The sequence below is a fragment of the Diorhabda carinulata genome, chromosome 9, assembly GCF_026250575.1.
Source record: "Diorhabda carinulata isolate Delta chromosome 9, icDioCari1.1, whole genome shotgun sequence".
Lineage (NCBI taxonomy): Eukaryota > Metazoa > Arthropoda > Insecta > Coleoptera > Chrysomelidae > Diorhabda > Diorhabda carinulata.
The window spans coordinates 8022971-8048004 of record NC_079468.1 but is presented as its reverse complement, the minus strand read 5'-3'; the positions used below and the strand labels follow the sequence as shown (position 1 = coordinate 8048004).

The 25034-nt window shown below is 31.8% G+C and overlaps 1 protein-coding gene and 1 long non-coding RNA gene across 3 annotated transcripts in view; one reads left to right on the top strand and one right to left on the bottom strand.

Annotated features, from left to right (window-relative positions):
- The window catches only part of LOC130898087 (serine-rich adhesin for platelets), a 264445-nt gene that overhangs the window by 201500 nt on the left and 37911 nt on the right, over positions 1 to 25034 (top strand). For both annotated transcript variants that reach the window (XM_057807134.1, XM_057807135.1), the window contains exons 2-4: positions 9050 to 9324; positions 15566 to 15768; positions 22276 to 22506. In XM_057807134.1, coding sequence (XP_057663117.1) covers positions 9050 to 9324; positions 15566 to 15768; positions 22276 to 22506 — 709 coding nt within the window. The remainder of the gene's footprint in view (positions 1 to 9049; positions 9325 to 15565; positions 15769 to 22275; positions 22507 to 25034) is intronic.
- Positions 1977 to 22279, bottom strand: LOC130898090 (uncharacterized). The gene is made up of 2 exons (XR_009059835.1): positions 22074 to 22279; positions 1977 to 2109 (listed from the first exon to the last, which is right to left on the bottom strand). It is a non-coding gene; the product is annotated as an uncharacterized LOC130898090 (long non-coding RNA).

Here is a 25034-nt window from a genome sequence, read left to right as displayed (position 1 = left end):
CTTCGAACACGACACCATGAAAGAACTATACAAGTTTAGACATCACATAAAATCGTTAAGACTATCTAAGTCTGTCGAGAGCTGGGTCATCAACTCCTGTATTCTCTAATAATGTGACAAACGTTTTTCTAAAGTTCTAAACCTTCAAAAATTTAGTGATCTTACTTGGAATTGAAGAAATTCCTTTCATTTGATATCGCATACAGAAGTGAAGATTAAAGTGATCTTATACTTATATTGATAACAATATTTCGAATAGGACACCATGAAAGAACTGTACAAACTTCAACAGCACTGATCATTATGAAGGTCCAAGTCTGTCGAGAGCTAGGACATCAACGCCAGTATTCTCTATTAATGTAACAAACGTTTTTTTACAGTTCTAAATGTTCAAAAATTACATGGAAGTAGACACCAAGATATTTAACAATGAATATTGAGAACTATAAAATGAAGTAGAAAAATGCCCAAACAATTATAAGAAAAATAAATCTCTGAAAACAATGAGATATGGAAAAAAACTGTCAAGATCTAAATATTAACTTTAAAAAATTTGAGAAAGCTGGGAATTATTGAAAATAATTAGAATGAACAATACTTCCAGTACCTATTAGTTTTCTCCGATATTCTGGCTTAAGCCTTCCATTATAATATCACATAAAGAAGCAATGATTAAAATGAATCATGTGTCATCTTTTATTGATGTAATATCGAACTATTGTGAAATAACAAACCTCTTAGTGGTACTAACGAAGTAAATTTTTGATTTCCCCTTATATAAACAACTTCTGCAATTGTAAACAATACAACTTCAACTCAAAAGTATTTACTGCGATCGCAGAAGTCTTATGTCGTGTCTTTAATACGTCTTCTTCATAATAAACTCTCAACATGAAACACGTGACATTTACAATGAATTTTATTGTTATCCACGATAATGCATTATTAGGATTGACGTACCAATCAATAATACCAGTAATGTAGTTTCCATTATTCAATCACCATTACACGAATTTATGTTTATAGTTGTTATTCTTGTTATAAAAGCGATTGGTTATGCATTTATGGAAGTTATTATAAAGGGGAGGAATTAATTTCCAATAACAATGAGGAATTAATCTTCATTTACATAAATGCTAATAATTTAATGTGTTATTTATAATTTGACAATTTTGTGTAAACCATTTCGATTGAATCATAAAAGACATAATAGAATTTCGTCGAGAATCAGTTCACATAACTCTAAAAAAGGTTTCAAAAGTTCCTATTTCGCCTTTAGAAAGTATTAGGGTTACCTTATAAAAGTGAATGGAATTGTTTGTCCCTACATGTCCAATAATAATTTCATATAAAAGATTCTGTCACTCTTTTTAACAAAATTTTTTATCCAGATGCAGAATGAAATAAAGAATCTGTTGGAAAAAACAATAAATTCAAAAAGAATGTAAGGTGCTAATCAGTCTTTTATATTTTCCTTAATTTATCATCGAGTAGTCACTTCTATTCTATGGTTACTTCCAATATATACAAGAAATTTATTTGATGATTCCCAACTTCTGTTCGATTTTATTTAAGCTGATACAACTAATTTCCGTTTTATTCTTCATTGATTCGTATACCATAAGCAATAGTAGCGAAAATATTTTGAAAACGTGGTCTCGCTAAAAAGGCTAAATTGAAAAAACACACACAAAAGTTTTGTAGACTACGAAGTGAGTTACTAATTTCCATTGTGATTTTATTTCTCAACATAATCACCAAAAAAATTGAAACATAATGGCGGACAAGTATTTCAACTCCACCAATGAATTCATATGGGTATTGATGTTAATTTGGAAGCGCTTTCCTCCTAGTCATGTCTAAAATGTCTTATTTGATGCACCTATTTGAAAAGTTCTAACTGGCTTGTGTCATCCTCTATAAAAGAAACACCATGCCTTTCCCTTTGATGCCTGTTTTCTCTAAAGTAAAAACTATTTTTCCTCATGATTTTCGTTTATTGATCAATCATTTTTACAAAAACATCATGCTACATTTATATGGCCAGAGTTTTTTCTCCCTCAAAAACGACGTCGTCGTATACATTTTCCACGTTCTATTAAATTGAACCTGGAACAAAAAGTATTAATATCGATTACTTAGATAGAGATATTATCTTGATGAGCTAAAAAACAGAAATAGAAATTTCTGTTCAATTATATCATATTTGAAGTTTATTTTCACTCTGAAATCTAAATAAGGTACAGTAAATTTCGCATACAAAATCTCCCAAGTGAAAAAAATTTCATCTTTTAAGCCTACATATTAGAAACAAAGGTATAGTAATTTTTCCTATATTCCTATTTCGAAAGTCCTAAATTATAATATACACCTGTAATTTTCCTTTTAGTTTAAAGATTAAAGGAATTAATGAAATTTATTCGATTTTAATACAGGATATATTTGGTTTACATTGTTGTGTTTGAAATTTTAATATGATGGGACTCCTTTTAATTTTGAATCTATTAAATGATACATAATACATTAACACATAAATACATAAATCACATTTTATTTATTACCAGATGTTACGTTGTTCAATTTCGCTATATGCAAATCAATAATAATATGTTTTTGGGTGTTTTACATTTTATTTTAGTGAAATATTTTTGAAATAATTTGAGGGTTGCCGGGAAAGTCATAGAAAACAGGTCTAAAATTATCACAAAAACATATGAAAGATCTAAGGAATGGAAAATCGGAGAAAATTCTATGAAATATTGAATTAAAGAGGAAATATGGGGTGTCGAAGAGACTCACTAAATTGTAGTACAACACAAATAAAGCTTGTGTTCTTTGAAAGGGAGGCCAATCATTGGACAAACTGTATACTCAAAATAAATTAATTAACCCACCCACGTAGTTTTTCATTAAGTTCTCAATTAATTATTAAAAAATAGAAAATTTTTAAAAAAGTGAAAAATGGTCTATTATTAGAGTCCCATTATTGAAAATCACGTATCTTGTTATTTTATTTTTTTTTTAATTATTTTTTTTTCTCATGTTTATCAATTTTATCAATACTTTTTAATTTTCTTTCCTATCTTTCCTATTCACTACCAATAAGATTGAGATCTAAATAACCATTCGACAATTCCTTCTCATTTTTTCTGTATATCGATTTCATCTTACATTTTTAGATTCCTTAAAAATTTTATTATAATAATCTACAAATTTCTATCTTCTATTGTGAATTGGGTTTTAAATTGCATTCGCATTCACAGTTTTCTTTAAATGTGGCCCCATACTAAAGTATTTTTCTACATACATCTATACATCTCAATTTTTCACATATTGAATATATTTTCTCCAGTTTTCAGCGCCTACATTTTCAACTTCCGTCTTTATCAACAATCGGATTAAAAATACAATAAATAATAAGATGGAAGCCGAATTACTTAGTGACCTGTTTCCCTTGTCACAAAAGTATTCCTTTGAAAAATTATACATATTACAGTTCCTAACAATTGTTGAACATTACAATTTTTGTCATCCATCCTGGGTGTATCATAGGCGTAGTACCATCTGAGTAGTTTATCGTTTGGTTTCCCGATCTAGCTCCATTATAACTTGCCTTTTGTTTATTCTTCTGAATAAAAAACAATGTATTTGAGCTGTAGTTGAACAATAGATCTCATCATCCGTTTCCTGGAATAGTACCAGTGATTTATTCTATGATAATATTAGACAGAAAATGGATATGAGGGTGTATCGGAATCTGCAAATGATGATGAAAATGAGTGGCATGATATAGATGGCAGTAGATTTCATCGATCAGATGAGTTCTTATCATTCCATATTAAGAAAGTCTTTGAAATGATACCGAAAATTTTGCTTTGAACTTTTGCTCGGAACAACTATTGTAAATTCTTGAATTATCTAGTTTACTTCTTCTTAAAATTGTCTATAATAGGGATTAGACGAAAATTGGCACTGGAGTTACTTGTTACTCTAGTAGTACACGAAAAAACCACTACTCCCAAAAAAAAAGAGTTCTACATACCTTTGTTAAACTGTCCGGGTCAGGAAAGAACAGTAGAAGACAATGCAGGAGGATGCTATCATATTAAGAGAAACACATTCTAGCAAGAATGCAAGTAACTTTCTTACAAAGAACCAGGAATATATGTATCTTGCTTTAATAGCATTAAATATTTAGTTTATAAAATTTTTTTTGTTTCAAAATAGTATTTATACTAATAAAGCATTAAGTATTTCATGTTGTTTGATGTTTTTATCTAAATTTGTGGAAAATAGTAAGCTACCTGACACATTAAAAACTCAACACGACAACTGATCACAAAACGGATGATAACAGTAAGTTCTTATATGTTTTCCCTTTTAATAGTTGATCTTAAACCTTTTATAATTTATATCATAAAAATATAAAAATTGAAAAGTTAATTATGTCTTTAGGGGCCATCCATAAAGTACGTCACACGAATTTTAGGACTTTTGAACCCCTCCCCCCGTCCATGTCCTGGGTTGTCACATTTTTATAAGCCCCCTTCTGATGTGACGTCACACATTTTTTAAATTTATGTATGTATTTAAAAATAATCGAGAGAAAACAGCTATTTTCATCTCTTACTTATTTTTATCAAATAATAATCTAATAAAATCAACATAAAGTCCAACATTTCATAAAATTTTTTAAATTTTCAATTCACATCCAAACTTTGCGTTTTAGTATTTTAAATTTCAACATGTGACGTCGCAAAACTATTGACCCCCCCATGCCCCTTGTCACACGATGTCACACTTCAGTGATACCTTCCCTCGCCAATAACGTGTGACGTACTTTATCGATGGCCCCTTATCTGGCCCCGAAGATCGGTATCGCACCATGTCCGCGTCAAACCAGGTGACCGGTAATGCACAATTGCGGGGCTTACATATTTCAGAAACGCAATTAACCTGTTCATATAGATCCTTAATTCTCTAAAGATGCAATGAAAGCTTTTTTGGTTTGATTGCTTCATAAGCAGTAACGTCAGAAAAAGTATTGTCATAAAAATTTAAAATCATTACTTCTTTACAACGCAAAACTATTGCTCACCGATACCAATACATCGCGTGTCCGCAATATCAACAACGGTTGTTTGGTCCACAAAAAATTTCAGTGGGCGTACTTATGGGCGTTTAACTATAAACTCTACCTATAAATCTTTACACCCATTAAATGGAACTCTTAGGTTTATGTATGAGTATGGAATTACATCGTTTTTTATACGAGTCACTTCCCTCTGCAATATGTCACACAAAAATGATAAAGAGACATAACGTAAAAAGTGAAAGTTCATGAACAAAATGAAAATCTTTTTAATGTAACGTCAACTCATTTAAAAACAAAATAAGGCGGATTTCATTTTGTGATTTACGATGAAAGTTTCATATTTTTCTTTTAAGCTTAAAAAAAGTTTATATCTTCCTTTTGTAGATGATTTATGTATGCGGTTTACTGCTTCTCTCAATTGTTTTAAGTGGAAATAAATTTAATATACATAATTATACGTATAATTATATCATATAACAAGTTGGTGAGATTTAGAATATCCACTAATAACACCGACAGGCATGGGTGTAATTTCATCTTTTTAAGTAGGGTATAAAGGTCTACCGAGGGTCTGGAGGTATGAAATTTTTAATTTTTGACGTTAAAACGATCCTGTTAACTAGTAAACTCTTTTGCATATAGTCTAAGATCCCACCATTTGATCTTGCAGGTATCTGTTTTTTGATGAAATGAATTTTAAAGGAATGTTGAGTATGTATGGAATAGATTAAGGATAAAAAAATTAGCCGCAATTACCTGTAATTAATTTTAATGTCAATAATATACTAATATGACTTGCAGCTATATGTTTTTTCAGTTAATCTTATAGAATTTGAACGAAAATGATGTGACAAATCAAAATAAAAATGGATTCCAGCTCTCATTCGGCCGCAGCATTAGGGTTGCCAGGTGTAAACAGGTATATCATTGTTAATTAACTGCACTCACCGTTTTTTTTTAATTTTTATGCAAAATTAAAGTTTTCTATACATTGAACATGAAAATCCATAGTTGCGAGTTTCACAATGGCCGCAAACAAAACTTGCCATGATTTTTGTGAACGACTCTGGCTCCAGGTAAGTGGAAGCGCAAAAGACAAGAGCACGCTTTGTTACGTTAACAATAGTATAAAGGTGTGAAAATTAAGTTTTATTATTTTTTCACTTATTATTTATTAAACATAAATTTTTGGGCATAATGAAATAAAATTACAAAATGTCTAAACTGTATAAGTGTCGCGGCTGCCAAGCTTTGTCCTTACTCATCGCACGTAACAAAGTGTGCATCTTCTCTCTTGCGCTTCCACTTACCTGGGGCGAGTTTCACAAAAATCATCCTCAAGATTCCTTTAAAATCAATTTTATCAAAAAAACATATACCTGCAAGATCAAGCGGTGGGATCTTAGACTAATAGCATACCAGAATAATTGTTCAATAAATTATATCTTTTTTCTGCTTATTATTAGGTGTTTGTTATTCTAAAATATTTGATTTTTCAACACAACAAATTTTTTTGGTCTGTCTAATTGGAATAATCAACCCATTTAAATATCAAGAAAACACTATACTACTAGGTTTTTTTATAGGTTGACAACTTAGAGTTGGCAACACTGCTTTATTTGATCAGCGAGTTATTAGCTGGTAGTTGCCTTCTGTTTTGTTTTGGTTTGGCACCAGAGCAACGCTAGTAAAATGTTGAATTTTTTTATCAAAACATTTTTTGAATTAAAAACATAAATTAGTTTAAAAGCATATACTTTTACAATACTTCAATGTCAAAAGAACTAATAAAGACAAACTAATAAATTGGGAAATTCTAGCGAATTGATTTGCATAGCAGATGTAACACACTTCTCATATTTTTTTTTTCACCAAAAATACAGCTCTTTGTTAAATACTATTTTCCTTTTTGAACTCTTCAATTTTGTTAAAGCCACCTAGTTCAGAGGAGAGCAGCTATACATAATGTAACAATTGCACAGGTACTGTATCTTAAATAAGTCTATATCAGTTGCACTTTGAACTTTTTTTAATTAAGTGAAAATATTCTTAGCGATGTCCTATAAAACAAGTTTGGAGTGCTTTAATGTTCTTCACTTGTACCTCTTCTATAGTCACTTATATGTTTTTAGACTTAAATGTACAAACCTCTGATCTAGAATTATGCCATTGTTGGCGACATATGTAAGAAAAAACGTGTATCAATGCTGATTTGAAATTATATTTAAACTGAATTCAAAGTAATAAATAAAATGACGATCAAGATGTAAAATAATTGGATTTAATGCTCTGTAATCACTCCAATTGGTCTGAATATATCAGGTTTACTTCTAGGAAATTAACAGCAATGATTCCAAGGATTTATAGATGTCAATAAAAATAAACATTGTGTGCATAATGTGGAAAGATAATTTTCAATTGCATCCAAATTATCCAAATCAAACTTATAAACGTATTGATTGAAGGTAAACTGTTTACCTTAAGTTTCTGAAGGAGATAATTTGGTTATCGAAATGCGCATCAGACAGTGTAATTGAGAGTGTTGGTATCGTGACACCAATTATTCAAGAAATCCCAACTTAATTATTTCAATATGACAGAACAGTGATTCCCAAAGTCGTCTAGGTGCGCCCCCCGAAGTCCACGGGAAGCTCTACAACAGGAGTATACTTGAATTTCCATAGTCAGATCTGATTTTTTGGAAAGTTCATAGTATGGTGTAACTGTATCAACTAAAACTAGTAAGAAGTATTTTGAAAGTGGTTTACGAAGAAAAAAGTTTGGGAACTTCTGTTAGTATATAACTTATATAGAAAACTACAGATTCCAAAACTAGACATATTACTATAGCTAGAGCAGATTTAACTCTCATACAAAATCATAAATAAAACTGTGGTATTAATACAAATATTACATGTCACATAATATTCGCAATTAAGTCCTTAGGTCTGAAGATAATGTATATCAATTAACTGTTAGAAGGAATGTAGTCTTTCAAAATCCGCTATTACTAGCTTATAAAACTTTATTAAAAAAGCTGAAAATATTAGGAACACAGGAAAATATATGTTCTTCATATACTGGTCAGATAACTGTTAATTTTGATAATGTGACAGGTAAACAGCCGCACACCACTTTCCGTAGCCGGGCATAACTTGATATGGTATAACTATAATGCGACGGGCATTCAGCTGCATGCTGTCTAACGTCGCCGAAACTATAAAATAAGGCAATATATTATTGGGTAACCGAATTTTGGACTATAAGAAGTTAACTGTAACGGAGAGAAGATTCTAGACAAAAGTTGTCCATTGTTAGACACTTAAGAAGTTCTGCAATGCTCTAGAAGTATTGTAAAAGCATATATAAGGCAGGAGCTCAGTGTAGAGAAGTTAGTTGAATATTGCAGATTTGTGACGAGCAATAAAAGTAATCTGGGCGGTAAAGAAGTGATCTCTTGATGCAGTGTTAGTTATTACATTGTTTTAAAAGTAGTTTAACCGAGTAATGTTACAATTCAGGTATTTTCTAGGCCAGCGCTTTGAGAACAGATTAGGGAATTTGATTTTTTTGTATAGAATTGGTAAAAAAACTGTTTGAGTACAACTGAAACTTATATCTCTTGCACTAGGATGTCAATAACTGAGGATTGGAACTTTTTAATATTCTGTTGTTTGGCAGAACACAGAGAATTTTTCGAATTATTTGAATAACTAAATAAACAACGCATGTGTTCTAAATGATTTTTAGACTTTAATTGTGCCAATTTTAACATATTGCACATTTCACAAAGAATTCTTTGACGACAGAAATTCAAAGTCTATTTACCGATATGACAAGCTCCTCAATATTGGTGGAAATTATATTGAAATCACCTTGCATTTTTTAACCGTAATAAATTGTTTATGTATCTATGGGACTTCACCTTTATACTAATATTATCTTTTGTTTCAGCTGAAAGCGATATCGCTTCATTTGCCGTATTCAAAAACCACTTCACTGCCAAACAACCCCTCGTGACGAATCTTTTTGTCCCCGATACTCGGCCAACAGCGTTACGAACCCTTTATGAAACGGCCACCAAAACTCCCGTACATCTTATGCGCCAACTCGATAGATGGCGTCGCGATGGATTTCGAAGTTCCAGATTCTTTGTATGTACCCCAGTGCTTGGTGCCAAGAGGAGGAAAATTAGGACGAAGGTTGATATCGATATCGAAACTAGTATGGTGAGTAGGTACATTTATCCATTAACTTTGGATCAACCTGTATATTATATAAATAATTAAATAATAAAAACTATATTATTTATTCAAAGCTCTGTGTATTAAATATATTCATGTCTGTATTGATAGGCTCAGTATACATTTCTTGAAACATTAAATTAACTCGTCGACGTGATGTAATATGCAAATATATGCAAAAGAAATGAATAAAATTTCATTGTAAATACAACTCTAGACACCTCCCAATCATTGACCTTGAATGTAATGACCTCTTCTTTAGGTACACAGTAGTGTAATTCAATGGTATTTTTAGCACGTTTTGAATTCGCAATAATGATAACCAATTGTGTAACTAATTATTATAGTCCGATCATTATCTTTATCAATGTCAACAATCTGGAAACAAATCTTCAATGACACAAGGTACATGTGGTTTGATAAGCATTATCAATCACTGATGTTTTTGTTTCTCGTTTTGATCGTTATATAATGAAATATAGTGAAATAAAATATTGAGAATCTCTACACACTGTCCTTTTTTCACTTGCAGTTAAACATCCTTATAAAGCACCCTTGTAGAGTTGAAGATATAGTGTCGGTAACAGAAAAACGCAGTACATGTTCGTAACAATATTTTTAGATTAATAATTCATAATTTATTCATAATTGATTATATAAAAGTTATACTTTATGTTCAAAGTAATCATCTTCTACCTCAATGCACTCCCAAAGAAGTAATGGATTGCTTAATCTATCTTATCCTCCTTCGTGAAACGTCAACCACGGAAATGTTCCTCTAGGTTAAAGAATAACCGAAGACCACGGTCAAATTAGGCGAATAGGGAAGGTATTCAATTACTGTTACGTTAATTTCACGTAAAAATTCACTAACTCAAGATCTGCAGATAAACATTTTGTGTTCCACGAGTTTACTGTAACTATACTTCAATCTTCTAGCTTAATTGTTTTCACTAATCCTGTAGTACGAAAGAAAACTCTGTACATAACTTTCTTGACAGATTTTCACTTTTCTGCCATTGTTAGTGTTTGTAAATCTTAGTGGAAGGTAGGAATATTATGTATGTGAACATGTTTACCATGTGTAGAAAGTAATGTTAAATTTAACTACTGCTGTGGATCAAACAGCAAATGGGCCTCCCAGCACGTGCTTTATCATCAAGCGATATCCGTCTCTCTCTCACTCTCTCTCACTCTCTCTCTCGCTCTCTCTCGCTCTCTCTCACTCTCTCTCTCGCTCTCTCTCGCTCTCTCTCACTCACTCTCTCTCTCTCTCTCTCTCTCTCTTTAAAATTGGCTACATCAGCACGTGAAGGAATTTCATCATCAATCGCGCGTTTGTTGTACACTTGAACCTATATTGAAATCATATTAGATCATGTACCACTATTTACTCTGTAAGAGCAGTGAGCCAACTGCAGTCTGAGCTGTTAAAAGCTGAGCTACATCATCCAATATCCAATATGTTTTGACAACAGTATCTCCTCCTCTAACTAATAAATTATCTTAACAACTAACAAACATTTAGGTTCAGTAATAACAACTAATGAGGATATTGACAAAGCAGTAACATAAATACTTATCTTTGTTATCACGAACTTATCAAACACACTACCTAGATCAACCTCTACAAAGTCCTTATATGTCCAAGTATGATGATAAAAACTCTAGAGAAGAATGTTGTAGTCTTTGACAGAAGATAAAATATAAAGCCTAGTGAGATAAAATAATCAGTAGAGTACAAAACTCATAATGAAAAACTTGTCTTCGAAAATTATCCTTTGTTGCAAACCCGGTGGGGTATCAGAGAAGATGCCAGTATTCTTGACATGGAGCTTTGGTGGACAGCTGCCCTTGAAAGAGACCACTGGAAGGAATTACCATACACCACTGGGATCCAGTCATCGATTATCGTGCTGAGGATAATAGTGATGAATAAATTTCTTAAGATCGACAACTCACAATTTCGTATGTATGTATAGGAAAAGTTTTTATTCAGGTCCTTTTAGGATGCGCGTAAGAACTTTTAGTCTTTGAAAAAAGTAAATATATGGCCCTGTAAAAAAAATAACCAGTGGAAGATACGTCAAAATCAAAAATTTGCTACCTTGTACAAGAACACAGACGTGTCCAAGGATATAAAACATATGAGACTACTGTGGTGAATGGGTCACGTGCGGATGGATTAAGAGTAATTCGGAAAAGAGGATGAAAACATATCTTCAGATATTCCTTGACAGTCTTTAAGAATATTCGTTTCCAAGTCAAAATTTCGTATGTTTGGGGAGTTAAGGATGCCTTCCCTAAATTGATTTTAGAAATTTATCTACATTGATATATTCATAAAAAAATAATTTTTATTGGGATTATAGTCTTTGATTGACCTCCTAGTCTTTCCTGAAATTTGTATTCCTGATATTAAATTTCTTAGCTTTTAATAACAATCAGTGATCTTATAATGGGACAAATACATCCACTTCATATTTATTATCCTTCATGTTTTAAGTTGAAAGCTCAACCACGGGAAAAACTCTACGGCATTTACACACCATACTGACATAACCTCATAGTAATTCATGTTTTGTCCTTTCTCTAGTTGTTCTGTGGAGTTTTTTTCCGAATAAGTAGATGGCTGTACCTTCTTATCTTCGCGATTGTGCGTTTCGTCGTCTAAATCATGCGTATTCATTCGCTGCCTCAGATAGAACTTTTCCCGCCTTCTTCGTCAAGAAAAGCTAAATGGTCCATGTATTTTAAAAGCTGTCTCCGTTGAATAACTTGAGCATTTTCTCAGAAAAACGTAGTTGTTTTCGTGAGTCACGAAAGCGTTTATCCTTGAAGCAAGTCAAACTGCTGTTTATATAGCACCCAAAGTGGTCCAGGTGGATCACTAGGAGTCTACGGGAGACTCGATAGGGGTCTACGTTGGGTGTAACAAAAAATAGGGTCCACAATCGTAAGCGATAGTGAAAAACTAAAATGTTGGCTTGACTTCTCGCATCAATAGAGGCGATATTTTAAGAAGCTCAACCATAGTTACTTAGTAAAAACTTGCATATTCCATAATCAGTACAACGCGTCGTTACCGCGCCAGCTGTCGTCCCGTTCGCAAATTAATACGACTTCTGGTGTATGTGCTTGCAATCTTGCATGAACTTGGTTGATTCTCCATCAATATAAATACGAATGTCAAGGATAAACGTTACTCATTTGTTTCCGGAATTTCATAAAGAAAACTGAATCGATATTAGGCCAGTGACGAAATTTGTTTCCAGACTTTCGAAAAGATAAGTGCATGAAGAACTTTCCTCTCATTGAAATTATATTTTTTTAAAATTCCCATTGTAGAAGTTACATCACGTTATAAATGTCTAATTTTGATTATAGTACGACTTTTATAACCAGTAATAATTAATAGTGTAATAATTTATATATTTGAATAAATACCTACAACACAAGGAAATATACTATATTTCTTTTTTCCACTCCAAATGGGAAGTTTTGTAAATAAAATTTGTAAGAATTGTTTGATTCTTGTGCTGTGAGTTCCTGTAGGTTTGAAAAAAAGTAAAGTTAGTGAAAATTTGTTGATTTTATTATCAAATAATTGACCTTATCAAGCAATCAATTCTAGCCTTTTGTTTCGTAACTTGTAACGCAAGTTTCGATAGGTAGATCTAATCTTCACTTTTTTCAAGACTTGGGAAATGGTAATAATGAAGCTGCAGCAAAATTTTGAAAGTAGTCTATGAAACAAAACAGTTGAGGAACCAACGATATAGCAAATCAGGTTTTTCTGGGATTATTCTCATATATCTAAATACTTGGAGAAGCTGCATACAAGTACATTAATTTTTATCTTCATAACCTGTACAAAGTTACCTCAAGCCTCCTATATATTCAAAATGTACTTCATGAGAATACGTTCCGTTCCTGGATCTCGTCTAACTAATAGACATTTAGACAAATATATTTTAGCATATCCTGAAATAACACGTCTCTGGGATAAACTTGAAGATTCAAGACCAGAATTATTCTCCAAGGGCGATGACACTATTTACTCGGTTTCTCTCATTACAGTAATGGCTACTGCTTATCTAAATTAGTTTTAAAATTACCATTTAAGAAAATTGCATGCCGTCGAAAATTCGCTACAACAGGTGTAAGGAACAGACAGACTTTATGTTTGTTAAATATTAATAGAAATTAAAAAACGATAGACAAAAATTCTTATGAAAAATGAAAAAGGCAAAGATACACTATACAACTTTTGAAGATTGGATATTATAAATATAACAAAATGGATTTTATGAATTAGACCGGGCGCTGGATGTAGTTAAGTGCGTTAAATGTGAGGACCGTATTCGGTGTATGGTTTGGAACTCGAAAAAGCGTGCAGATTATGATTCTTTGTGTTATCAGGAGTCGTATTGGTCCATTTTTGTTTTACACCCCACTCTCTTAAACATCTAGTCTATGGACTGAGCATATGGCTTCGATATCATTATAACGATTATTTTATTGAGAATTTTCAATTGATTTCTAAGATTACAGTTACGGCTAGTCAAGTGGAAAAAGAACAGGAAAATTCAAAATTAAAAACAATAATTATTAAAAAAAATTGAATTGCATGAACATGCCATAAAAGACAAAATTATAATTATCAATATTTTTTATTCTGACAATCGTTATTTACGCATTTGCATAAAGAATTACATTCAATATGTATCGCACTTGGATGCATATTTACGCGGTTGAATCAACAATTACGGCAGTGGATCATTGTTCATTTGTCGAGGGTACAAATTATACATCCCTCCTCTCGTAGCCTAAGAAGGTGTAATCAACAGGCTGTAGTTGAGTTGATTTCCCAAATGCTTCATAGTTTCCTGTACAAAATCTAAAGATGCAGCTTTTAAAGCACTTTTTTTCGAGCAAAATCTGCTAGTCGAATCGTATCATGCTGGCAAAGTATCACAAAGATTTTCTCAAAGGGATTGAGCAGCCAGATGATACCCTGAAATGAACTTCTTTTTATAGGAACCGTCGTACCATAAACCTTAACAGCTTAGACATTCAAGCTTGTATCAGAAGTAAATACCGAGAATGAAATCATCTGTATCAGCGCTAATGATTATGATGTGGACAACTTCGATTTTCACTGCGAGAAATATGTGTCAAACATCCTTGACTCCGCTTCTAAAGGGTTAGAAGAGCCAGATACTTCAGAAAATAAAAAACATTGTAATTTAAAACATTTTGTTGGATCATCAAATCCTCTACAAATATATAACTCGCAAACTTCATTTATTTGTACATATCTAGGGGCAGCAGTACATGGAAAATGAAAAAGGTGTAACACTATTAGTGCTTGAAAAAAAATTATTAAAATTAGATGGGATAGTTGGATAATCACGATAACAATGTTTATGGCATGTTGTTCGCAAGTGCCAATTTCTGTGAAAACATCATCTAATTTTTTTTGTGCAGTATTTAAAATTTCAGAACATAAAAAAAGAGTTTTGTTCTTAATTCTGGTTCGTTTACCACAAATTAAATAAACATTTCTGATTTGTATCAAGTTTTAATTCACTTTTCAATGACCGCCGAACACGTTGGCTACCTGAAATATTATATAGCTTTTGTAGAGGAGGTGGAAGTAGAGGCATTCTTCAGCTTTAGTGATGCTAATTCTCGACGACTTATTTTCTCTTCACTAATGTAAGTTTTTGTTTTTGGATATTTTACTAAATCACCCGTTTCATTACAAAACAAACACGACAATTCGTTAAGTTTTCGCTTCTTTACATTTATCACTTGTAGGGACATTTTCGGCAATTTTATTTAAATAAAACATACTAATAAAATACTCGAGGGCGAAAAACTTGAATATTATTTCTTAGATTTGCGATAATAAACTGTCATGCTTTTCTACTGACTACTCCAAGCACTATACACTCAGCAACGTACCGAGAAGAGAGAAGGGTGGGGGCAAATGGAAAGAGACCGGCAAAGCTGCTGGCAACATATGATTTTCTATTATTTGGGGTATCAGGTGAAAGAATTTGAGCATAGTTGCCGGTCCTCAAATTTTACTCATTTTACTCAACCTTAACTACAAGTATCAGAAGTTGGAGAAAATAAGTATATGTTCCCTTTATACCCAAACTCACCTATTTTTCATATTTTAAATATGAAATATAATAATCTGTTATTATTGTTTCAGCCCGCTGCAATCGAGGAGCTGCGGCGCTGGACTTCAAATGAAGCTTTGGGCGACGTAACTGTAACTCCAGATTGCGCTAGTCGTATCACCAGCACTACTTTCACAGATGGAAAAACTACAGATGGTACGATTGCCTCAGATGATGAGGGTATCGATCATAAACTACCGTCCCCTGAGGAGCAACTCCAAGTCGTTGCACTCAAGTAAGTATTTATTTTTGTAAAAGTTCATTGATAATAATGTACTTGATTTATATTTATAATTATAATTCAACGTTTCTACACCTACTAAACCAACAAACTCGACCAGATTCAAAAATACTCAGAATCTCTCCATCAAGTTTTATATTTAAGTCAATAATTATTTACCACGTTCAAAGTGAATGACTGAATAAAATTGTATAAAGTATGCATTTCTCTAAAATAATTTTTTTTACCATTTAGATAATTTTGAAATCAAAGTTTGTTATTCAGAAGCTAAAATTTGTAAAGGTTGACTATATCAAAAACCTTAAAATTTATATCATTGTCAACTCAGCTTTCTCGGAATGAGGGATTTTGTGAATGGCATTCTGACTATACAATGAATTATGAGGATCAGAAACCCACAACAAAGCTACAAAATAGATAAAATTGTAACCAAAGTACTACAAAGTATATTTGATTCTTATCAAGCCCTGTATTAAAGGAACTCCATATCGTTTAATGAAGAAACAGACACTATTTTCATTTGTTTTATGATTTACGTATTTGAATCAATCAGAATACGCACCCAACGAGTACAGCTACAACTGTGATATCGTCTTATTACTATTGCAAATCTAAATACGGCTTATCTTTTTGAAACACAGGAAAACAATATTTGGGAATAAATGACCGAATTCAAAAAATTTTTAGACAGAAATAAATCTTGAAACCAAGATGAAATAACATAATACCATTAATCAACCAATTCGAATTTATGAGTGTAATACGCGCGCTCTCAAAAAAGTAGACATTCGAAATAATTCAAAAAAACATTAAGGTTACATAAAAAGGACAAGATAAATGAAAATGAGAGAAGAATTAGGAGTAGAACTTTATAAAACAAGGACAACTGAAATGTTAGAACGTATTAGATTAGAAGAATATATGAAACAAAAATACGTATAAGAAAGGAAAACTAAGACAAACATGTTTTACAACAATGGGGAAAATTCTACAAGATAGACATAAATCATGGGTGGATTCAATACGTTAACAAGAAAGATAAAGAATGAATATAAATTCTGAATGTAAACCCGATACCTTAGGACTAGTTTTTGATGATGAACAGGAAATCATCTCATGCCATAAAATTTTCAATCATAAAACTCAATGAAACTTGCAAGTCGACAGCAGTAACTATTTTATGGTATCTTATAATGAACTATACCTATTAATCTTTATATTATCAATACATTGTTCCTGGTTTATCCGGAAATTAACCTAATAAAAATAAAGATATGAATTTACTTTCACGACATGATACTTCTTTCATAAAGCGTCATTAAGTTATTTATATTTCTTGCATAAAAACCGTAAATGATGTTAGAGGTTTACTGAAATTTTTACTTGTAAGTTTAATATCGAAATGTTTGTGCGCATTAATTATTATTATTAAATATTTATCCAGTGAAAAAAATTGACATTCTATAGTTTTGTAATTTGTATAACGGATTCTATTATCCATAAAATCAATGCTACAAGTGCTTCTTAAAGGTTGACCATGGTGATTTTATTACTTTCCGCCATGTTTCTAATGACCTTGTAAGAATTTTACATAAATCTAAGATTATTTTTGATACTCATATATAGAAGACGTTTTTGAATAAATATGGAGGAAAAAGAAACCAAGGAAAAGTTACGTACACATTATCTTGAAAGTGCTACGTAGCCATAGAATGATTTATGACACACGGATAATGCTGAACATGATTGAAAATTTGTTTGCGTTGGATACCGCATAATTTGTTAATCGGTAGAAGAAGCTCGTGTCGATGAGTGCAAAGAAATGCTGAAGAATTCAATGATGCTTCAGAAGACGTTTATAAGTTTGTTACAGGCGAGTAATCATAGATCTATACGTATGAACCCGAAACTATCAACTGTATGCGTATTTCAAGACGGACCAAATCCAACGAAAGTTGTTCGCGCACAAAGCACTTCTCAGCAAATAGTTGCCTGTTTTTTCAGAATAACTGGACATGTCGCGACTATTAGAGCAACCACTGGTTTGGGACACAAGCATCTGTTTGCCAGAAAACGAAAAATTATTCTCCACTACGACAATGGGAGCTCTCACACATACGGCCGAACAAAAACGTTTTCGAACAGTTAAAACATCGATTTGGTACATAAATGTTAAGGAAATTTGATCATATAGGTTCTATTACTTTTTAATAATTATGTTATGAATAGGAACGTACAATGTAAAAATTTTAAAATTGATCATCAAAAAAATTTCAAGTCACCAGGAAGTAAAAGTTGGTGACAACTACATTTAAAAATTCCATCTAATTAGAGAGAAGAAACAGACCAGTTAAATAAGTTGTGGTGGAAAAAACATATAAAAGCTTTTCCTTTCATATTTTTCTATCCAGAACTTTACCAAAACAAACCAATTACAAATGATGACTCGACCCTAGAAATTCAAAAGTTTCCAACATTAATTGAGGGTTACATACGAATTACGTTTCGCGATCGAATTCTAGTCCGGGTTTACTGTAAGCGTCGAATATGAATGGCGTCCTGAAGGCATTCCAAGAAATGTGGTACTTAATACTTCTGTAAACTAATTACACTTCCTACGATTATCAGTATCTATTGTATTGAATTCTAGTTAACCATTATCTTATCTGAATCTTAAGGAAATTACATATTACCAACTTATTATTATTAACTATTTATCATAATATCCTCTCTCATGTTGGGAACTACCATGGATGGGGATAAATTAGAAGTAAATGATTGGAATTTTATGACCAAAAACATAACATAACCTAACCTAATCCAACCTAACCTAACCTTACCTAACCTAACCTAACATAACATAACCTAACTGTACTTAGCCTGCAGAAAAGAAAATGGATGCAACTGGTATAGACCTTTACAGGTCCAGTTGTTCATGAATTCTCATTCTCCCATAGTTTCGTTTTCTAGAAACACAACTCTTTATCTTTATTAATACTATGCTTCCGTAGTATAAAAAAAATTAATTACGTTCAATATAAACAAGAATTCCATAAGGAAAGATGAGAACATATGAAAATAGGAGTTTATAAGTGTTTTTTATTTTAGAAACAACCACAATTTCATATTATCTTGTTGAGATCGATTTTAATTTCATTTCTTAATAGCGCATTCAGTTTTCATCGTCTGGAAAACAATTTTATTCCTATAATCTCGAACATTCTAGAAATAAATTTTCAATTTTATAGAAAACTACTTCCAACTTCCACCATTCTACACATTGTTCAACTATGAACTTCTGCTATACTATATATGAATACAAAATGTTGATAACTTTGTGTGTCTTCTATAGAACTTCGTCAAAAGTTTCTCATAAAAAGTTCTATGCTACGAATTCGAGCACACTTTTATTCAGATTCTTCTTTTTTTGCAGATAGTTTCACTATTTGCAAACTAGATAATTATAAATATATATAACACGTAACAAAATCGATCTCGGTATCTTGAAGTCCAGACGTTAATACGAAATAATTATTTCATCCGATAATTGAACATATTCATAAAAACTATTTTTCTCTACAGTTAAGTGCCTTTTATGTGGCAGATACCTCGAAAAGGTAGCTTTAAAATGTTTGAAACAATTGTTGTGTTTTTTGTGGCACAAAGCAACACCACACTTCTTGCACAAGAGCTTTCAAGAAATTTGTTGCAAATTCTCTTCTCTGTCCAAACAGGCCAGTTTCCTGTCCGATCCGTCATGATTACAATGGAAGGAACATTTTGTTCTGAACCTTTGTGTCGCTTCCATAGGTCGACGGTTCTCATCTTCGACGGTTCTTATCTTTGACGGTACATTAAGCTTATATAAAATTGTAACAACTTCAAGCCGAAAATAAGCAGAGTTCAAAATTTTTACTGTCATTAGCTTCATGAGTTCTTTTGTGACATGTATGAAGCATTCAAACCTGCCACTTTTTACTACAAAGCTGTATTTTGGAGCGTCCCCTGTTCTGAATATATTCTCCAACAATATTTGGACGATAATTTTTATGTACTGCTTGATATTCTTGTCATACCTCCTTACTTTTAGTATTTCAAAAAACTGAATGCTAAATTTTTAACTTTCTTATCTTCCCAAGCTACGATTGCTACATCCACAACATCGACATCAGCAACATACTCAATAGAATAATTTCTGTCTTTTTCTTTCATCTTTTTATTTGACTGTAGGTAATTTGCAATCTCGAATCTTGTTTCGGTGTATTGTACATACTTAGAATACCGTTTTGTGACAAGTATTCTAGCAATAGTAAGCTTCTAATAAATTATTTGTGATTGGGGTTGCGAGGTTTTCCCGTGATAAACGCACGAGGAAGCACTAAAAACTGGTTCATTGGGAATGACCAAATTGTCTGAGCTAGTTCCAGATTCGACTTTATTCGTAAATCCCAATATTCTACTGAGAACGTAAATAAAATTTAGACCGCGCGGTCAACAAGTGCTGTCGCTACAAAGGTTTAAATTGATTATATAAAACGAAGAATAATAATTTGTAACAAAGACTGCTATAGAAAAACAAAGTTGTACCCATAACAATCCGAACTGTCAAACGGTAATTTTAGCCTTGAATTATTTTTAAATGAAATGTTAACATTTCACAGAAATGTCGTAGAACAAACTCTTTATGTAACAACTCGTGCACTTTTTGGGCATGATATGGATAGAGTAAATTACGTTCGGCGTGCAGATAATCTTGATATGCCACTCCGTCTAGATAGTTCTAGTGCTAATACGTCGTTGACCATAAATATTATCCAAAATAAGTTCTTTATCACGCATACTCATCTGAACAGGACGTTCTCGATTAAAACTATAAAATTTTCCTGTTTTTCGAGCCGGTTTTTGAACATAAGAAATTATTTCTCTATAAGAAACTACGCGATTAGGAAACCTCCTCCGATATTCGTCCATGCTTTTTCTACAGTTTCCTCCACAAAAATAATTATAACAATTTAATTACTAGAAAAACTGAATTGAAAATATTCAAATTTGATGAAAAATGACAAAGATTACAAAATACATTTTGAATTGAATTATTAATGGTAGAAAAATAATTTTTTTTAATCAACTGAAATTTCAAGGTTGGGACATACCTAATTAACTTACCAAAATGGTTCAATCGCCTTCTGTTTATCATTACTTCCTGTCCCAAATTTGGTATTATTAACACGGAGACGGCATGACCGTGGGGTCAGGGATTTGGCCGAATTTATTTGTGTTGGAAGAGGACCGTTAGTACAATACGTGGTTAAAATATTAGGACGCATTACTCGGAAAATTCCGAGAAATATCGACTAAAAATGTCGTAAACGACTTATGAAATTAAAATATTGAATATTTGTCGAGCCCCCGTCTAGTCTAGATGGTTAGGTAAGTTAAAGGGTTGCAAAGAAATTAATTTTTTTCGAAATTATGGGGCTTACTTTGAGACCCTAGAACTCCTCAGGGATGCAACGCCTCTGCTCTGTGTTGGTTCTTATGAGGTACACATATGTATGTTCATTTCTAACCAAATTCTCCAAATAACTGTTTTCATATTTACCACATAAAAGAGAAATACATCTTTTAGAAAATTTCCGAGGCATACTTGATTTTTCAAAACCCAAATTATGTTAGAAGTGGGGTTAAACCTCCAAAAATGAATATTGGGAATTTTTGTCTCTCTTTAGTCATTTCATCTATCCGGGGGAATACTAAATAATAAACTTATTTTTATTGAGAAAAAAGAAAATAATATGCGGGATTTTAGTAATCAATAATTTCGTTATTAAACAATTTCTTACAATACTTTCATAAATAATTCAATCCTTTGAAAGACGTTCTGAATATCCCACAAAATATTCACTTCAACACGTTTCAGTTAATGGTGAATTACTGTATGTGGAACATAAATTCAAAGATAAAGTGTATGGTCTAGTGAGCACATTACTATGTAGAGTAAACAAAGTGAAGTCATATATATACTTTCGGGACATGGTTGAAACTACATTGAAAACTACATTTTTAAATTTATTATCATCATTCCAGTTCGAATGAGGCGGTTATAAAATAAATATATTATTTTCGATGATATAATCAACTACTTTACAAAATTTTTCTCTATAAAGACTATTGTAGATCATTATTATTTATTCAGCCTTTTATGATTCACAATTTTTACCATATATTGATTGTATCACCTATGTAGGTATTCAGACTTTACAAAAATTTTAAAAAAGTATAGAGAATAAACTTCTTACCGATTTTATGTGATTTTTTTATCATGCACAGTATCCTCATCTGTCATCTATTTAATTTCCTTATTCTTCATGTTTCCTAAGTATAGTGTACTGTTTTCATAACCATTTTCTAATCAGCTGTTTAAGGAACGTGTAGAAGTAATAAATCCACCCATACGCCATCTAAGCCTTATAACCTATAACTCTATAATTTTGTTTGCAGGTTCCCTGCGGAAATAGTAGCAGTCGACATTACCGGCAAAAACTTCGATCGAATGTCTTTGCAACGGCGATCTTTAAATCAGTTGGGTCAACTACCTGTTAAAGCAGCAGATGGCGCAACGGACGAAACAAATATTAAACGACGATCTAGAACTAGAAGAACGCGCAGCAGGCGGAGAAATACTTTGGCAGGAACTGATCAGAAAGAAATTAGAGATGCGTTAACAGCTGGGTAAGTAGAATATTTTTGTTTGAATGTAGTTGAAGTTGGTTTTCGTACTGACGATACGCTTTGAGTTAAAAATTGACAACTTTTATTGAATAGTATTGAATTGATACATGAAAAAAATTATCTCATGTTTTAGTTAAAATCTAATTATAATGAAATAATGTTGAGACGTCTTACAATTTTTTAACAAAAAACAGTGGTGAGCATAAGTAGGTTACTTAATAATCAATATTTAGATGAAATTTAAACATGTCACATGAATGATTTTGAGAAAACATTATTATTAAAATGTTGATAATAATTTAAAATGTGCATTTTTTCCTTCTATGACACGTATTGAATTGAATGAAGAACTACAATTCATTTATACAAATACAATCTCAAAATTATATATTAGAATTAGAGATATATTAGAATTTCTGGATATTTAAATGGATATTCCACAAACTTTTGGGACTATACATTGTGGCCAAGCAACATAATTGATTCCCTACATCGTCCATATATTAACAAATAATAATACAAACATTTTTACTCATGAAAAAATAATTGCGGAAAAAGAACTCACTACATCTTCCAGAACCAGTGAGATAGACAAATTACTTTCTTCTAAAATCGATTTAGCTGTGAAACCTTCAATGCAGTTTTATTTCTGACATTCAAGACAGGGGGAAATTTATTCCTGCAAAGGGAAAGGTCCGTTCCTGACCGTAACCATATTCTACATCAATATGTCCCTATCTCTCTCAAAAACATAGCAATGAATATCGCTCTCTCCCTCCCCTTCTCTCTGGAAAAATTATCTTCTCTTAATATTAAAGGGCAATGCTTTAACAAAGATTGATATTTTTGTTTGTCTATTCAGTAACTCTATTAGTGTCCACAAACTAGTGCTTGTATTGTTTGAATTCTTAGTGGTTTTACGAGGGTTGTCTAAAAATTTTCCGATCTCATCCTGTAGATGTCAAGTAGAGAAATATATTTTCGTATACGTTGAGAGATTCTTAATAAGATTTCAGCCATTTTGGATACTTATTTTCTGTTTGACAATAGTAAAAGTGACTCGTTATGGAGATTTTTTTTAAAATGGAAGTAATTGAATATAAAGTTGTCATTTACTGACGACAACCGTTTAGGACGGCTAAAATCTGCGACAAACAGCAATATTATTGAAAAAGTTCACCAAATGGTACTGGAACATGGTAGTATTAGGTCTATAAAGATAGAAAAAGCCTAGACCTGTCAAAATAATGCATTTACCATATACTGACCGAAGAATTATGTATGAGTAAGTCACATTTGCTTATTTTGGACATAAAGTGCATTCGAATGAGCATTTTTCAGGCTTTATTGACGCGGTTTAAGTCCGATAACTGTGGATGAAAGACGGCTTATCGGCCAGAAAACTTATGGCGATCGTTGCTTTTTTTTTGAGACAATCATGGAATTGTGTTCATCGACTATCTTCAAATAGGAAAAATAATGAATGTAAAGGGACAAATCGCAAAAATGCGACAGGGTTTGAAGAAAAAAAGTTCTTTTCCACAAGATCAACAAGATCGCTCGAAAGAGTGTCTAGAGACTTTAAAGGAGACTATGCTGAAAATAAAAATTATTTTAAAAGCAAAATGACTTGTTTATTTGGTCGGAAACTTTAAGGCAACCCTCTAGACCTGTGCAAGGGTTTATCACTTAAATGGTGTAGTAAGACTTGAAATAAATGAAATTTTCACCACATCTACAAGGTATTTAAGTAGGTTATCTTTCTACCTATGTTATATTGAAATGGTTTAACAGGACAATGACAACTCTTCTTGTTTAAACAGGATTTTATGTATATTTTTGGAATTGTTTTTTTTGTGACTTGAAAATCTTGAAAATAGTGAATTTAGGTTACTACGAAAATATGAGAAACGATATGTATAGTATAATCATGAGTTCGAAAAAGAGAATGGTGATAATAGAATTATGGCAAGAAGCCCTTAAAGATATTTTAAAGTAATAAAAAAATGTTGCGTCTACTTATGTGATGTACAGTTAGCATAGAAAGCGATGATAGTGGCAGTGAATAAAAATTAGCTTCTGGTAAAAATGCACATAAAGTTAAGTATAACTATATTCTACTCATAAATTTCAAACTGTAATATTATTATTATCAAGATCATCGTTTTAATCATTGTAAAGATCTATGAATATATTAAGTTCTTGTTTATTGAGAAGTTATTTGCTCATCAATGTCTTATTTAGATTATTAAAATGTATATAAATATCATATTAATGTTTCGACGATTTGAAATTCCATATAGAGCATAGATTAAAGACCATCTAGATATACAGGGGGATTTGATCAATTCTTTATAGTAAAAAAATCCTCTAGAACATGTAATATAAATATTATGTTTACATTTCAAACTAGGTTGTTTCTATTTATAATAGTATCTTTCCCTTTCATTTTATAAATAAAACATGGCTTATTGACATTTCTGTTGGTTGCATTCATGAGATTTCCATGAGGAAACGGAAAATATACT